The sequence below is a fragment of the Cariama cristata genome, unplaced genomic scaffold (genome assembly GCF_000690535.1).
Source record: "Cariama cristata isolate BGI_N322 unplaced genomic scaffold, ASM69053v1 scaffold25374, whole genome shotgun sequence".
In the NCBI taxonomy this organism is placed as follows: Eukaryota; Metazoa; Chordata; class Aves; order Cariamiformes; family Cariamidae; genus Cariama; species Cariama cristata.
The window spans coordinates 5780-8418 of record NW_009615044.1 but is presented as its reverse complement, the minus strand read 5'-3'; the positions used below and the strand labels follow the sequence as shown (position 1 = coordinate 8418).

General features: G+C 54.0%; 1 protein-coding gene across 1 annotated transcript in view; it reads right to left on the bottom strand.

The window, feature by feature from the left end:
- Positions 1 to 1353: 1353 nt before the first annotated feature.
- The window catches only part of LOC104161299 (DNA-binding protein SMUBP-2-like), a gene marked incomplete at both ends in the record, with an annotated part of 6840 nt that continues 5554 nt past the window's right edge, over positions 1354 to 2639 (bottom strand). Inside the window, 3 exon segments of the mRNA XM_009699673.1 lie at positions 1354 to 1436; positions 1557 to 1637; positions 1639 to 1827. Of these exon segments, the coding sequence (XP_009697975.1) occupies positions 1354 to 1436; positions 1557 to 1637; positions 1639 to 1827 (353 nt within the window).

Below are 2639 nucleotides of genomic sequence, written 5' to 3'. Positions count from 1 at the left end.
CAGGCAGGCCGGGTTTGCCCAGGACTAGGGCTGCAAATGGAGGGGCTTTTTTTTTTTTTTTGAAGGATGAGATTTAATGAAGGAGGAGGAAGGTGGTTTTTTTGGAAGGTGTTCACAGCCAGTACTAACAGGCGCTGAGGTTTGGGGGAAAATTTGCTTATTAGCTACCTCAGCTAGCATTTGGGAAGGGAGACAGACAGAAATGCTTGGCTGTCTTGCAGCCCCTGCAAGCTGCTGAGCCTTTGGTCAGGATGAGATGAGAGCCTTCCACTGGTGCTGAAATCACCGGTGGGCAAGATCTGTGATGTTCAGCCCCAAAATGATGGGGCGTGTGTGGTTTGGGGCTTTTTATTGTGCCTCTCTCCAGCCATTCCTCTGTGGCGGCCTCTCAGGACCTTTCGTCCTGGGGCCTGCATGTACCACCCTCGGCTGCTTGAGCTGTTCCTCAGCGGGTGGCGGGGCCTGGGCGATGCATTGGTACCCGCTTGGAGCCATCAAGGAGAGGGCTAGGGCAGGGGCTGTGGGTGGCTGGAGAGACGCTTTGGAGATGAAGATCAACAGGCAGAAAACAATGTGGGAGATGGATTAGTTTTGGGGGCTACAGGACCAGGGCCGGGAGGGACAGGCGATGCTGAACACGAGGCTCCCTCCCGCCTGGGAGGCTGCACAAAGCTCACAGGGCCGGGCCCTGCTTTTGCCGCTGTGGGCTCTCCCAGTGGACATCGGCCTCCACGGAGCGTGGCAGGAAGAGCAGGGCAGGGAAAAGAAATGCGTCTCCTCAGGTGGTCTGGGAAGTGTCGGGGAAGGGACTGGCACGCAGCAAAGAGGGAGAGACCTCGGCAGTGCTACCGAGGGGGATGGCGAGTGAAGGCAGTGGATGGCGGCTCTCCCAGAGCACCGGGCTGGGTGTTTTGGAGCAGCTCGCCGTGGTGCTGGCAAGGTAAGGACTCGAGGCCTCTCCCTCCCGATGCAGCCTCGAAGCAGGGTTGAGCCCTGCATGGGCCACATCCTGCAGTGGGGCTGAGCCCACAGCCAGCAGCCCCTTTGCATGGTGGGGAGGGGATGCAGCCCGGCTCTGCCTGCTCCCCAAGGGCAACACGGGGCTTTGGGTCTTGCTGGCTGCCGTGCGGACACGCCAGTCCACCCTAACGCCGAGCAGTGCTGGGAGGATTGCTGGACTGGGAAAACGGAGCTGGAGGCATCCATTTTCTTAGTCCTCCTCCCTGGAGGAGAGCCTCACCCAGGGTTTTCAGTGCCTCTCCTGCTCCTGCTCACATTTATCTTTTTACCATGGCAGGGAAAAATGTCACAGTGACAGCTGATTGCTTTAGGTGTTTTACCATCAGTCTTTACCGGCATTCTCCAGCCTCTCTGTGTACATCCATTACTTTGTCAATAAGGATAACCAGGACAAATAAAGCTGCTCTCCTTCCTCTCTCTCAGCTCTGCGGTTTAGGGAGGCCCAGCGACTATTTATTCAGGCACACTGGCTCCGAGCTGTCTACCACCCAAAAACGAGAGCTCCCATTTTCCTCTCGAGCTCAGCACAGCCCTGCAGCTTTAATAGCATCTTTGGTTTATGTAGTCTGACCTGTGACTTCAAGGTTAACAAGGAAGTATTCAGAGCCTTCATTTCTCCTTGTCTTTCTTTTTGCTCTTTCTCTGGCTGGTCAGTTCACTGAGCTTCTTGTCCAGGCGCCGCTGGAGATGGGCTCTCTTGGCTGGGTCCAGGGACTTGTCTTTGGAGCCGCTCCCGGGGTAGAGAACCCCTTCTCTGCTGATCCTCTGCCGTGCCTGGGCCTTGGCCTTCTCCCCACAGCCGTGAACCTGGCAGAAAGAGAATGGACACTCGTGGCAGCCAGGAAAGAGGGCAGTCATAGTGCAGGTGGGAACCAGGCGACTATTTCTGGAGCCCGGAATTCCTCTTCTACCTGCTTTGCGCCCCCCTAAAACCATCTCCCATTTATTTATAGCTCCTCGAATAGAAAACAAAATATAAAGGTAATTTTTCTCCTTCTGGAATCTGCACGGCAGGGAAATCACCCTTTTGCATGGTTTAAGTGCCTCCCAAAACTTTAAACATCTGGGGAAAACTTGCACTCATCGTGTGAACAGCTGGATCTTTTACCGTTCTCACGTGAGAGCTAGAAAGAAACCTGAGCTCCCGATTATGTTCCCTGCTAACACAGTATGACTTGGGGGAAAAAGGAGGGAAACAGGAAAGGTGGCCTGGGAGATAAGAGAAGACCTTTTTAGCCATATACCTGCTGCTTTAATGTAATTAGATCTGTCTTCTGCACGGAAATAAAAAAAGCTTCATAATGCTAATTTTATGCAGGCAAACCTTTCCCAAAACCAGTCTGCCCTGAAGCCCAGGCCATGTCTGAGGTGCCTTAAGTCAAGTTCAGCACCATCCTGAATCATCTCCACCAGGTCTAAATTAGAGATCCTAAAAGTTTACCCCTTCTGCTTGGTCCATCCCAAAGTCATTTGATGTCTTCACGGACATAAGCTGATCTGAGGATCGCAGCCTGTTCTCTCCGTGCCGTGACAAACCTTCCTGTTCCCGTTAGTGCTGCTGGAGCAGGTTGTCAATGGCCAGCCGTAGCCGGGCACAGCACCCGGCACACGGCTCCCAG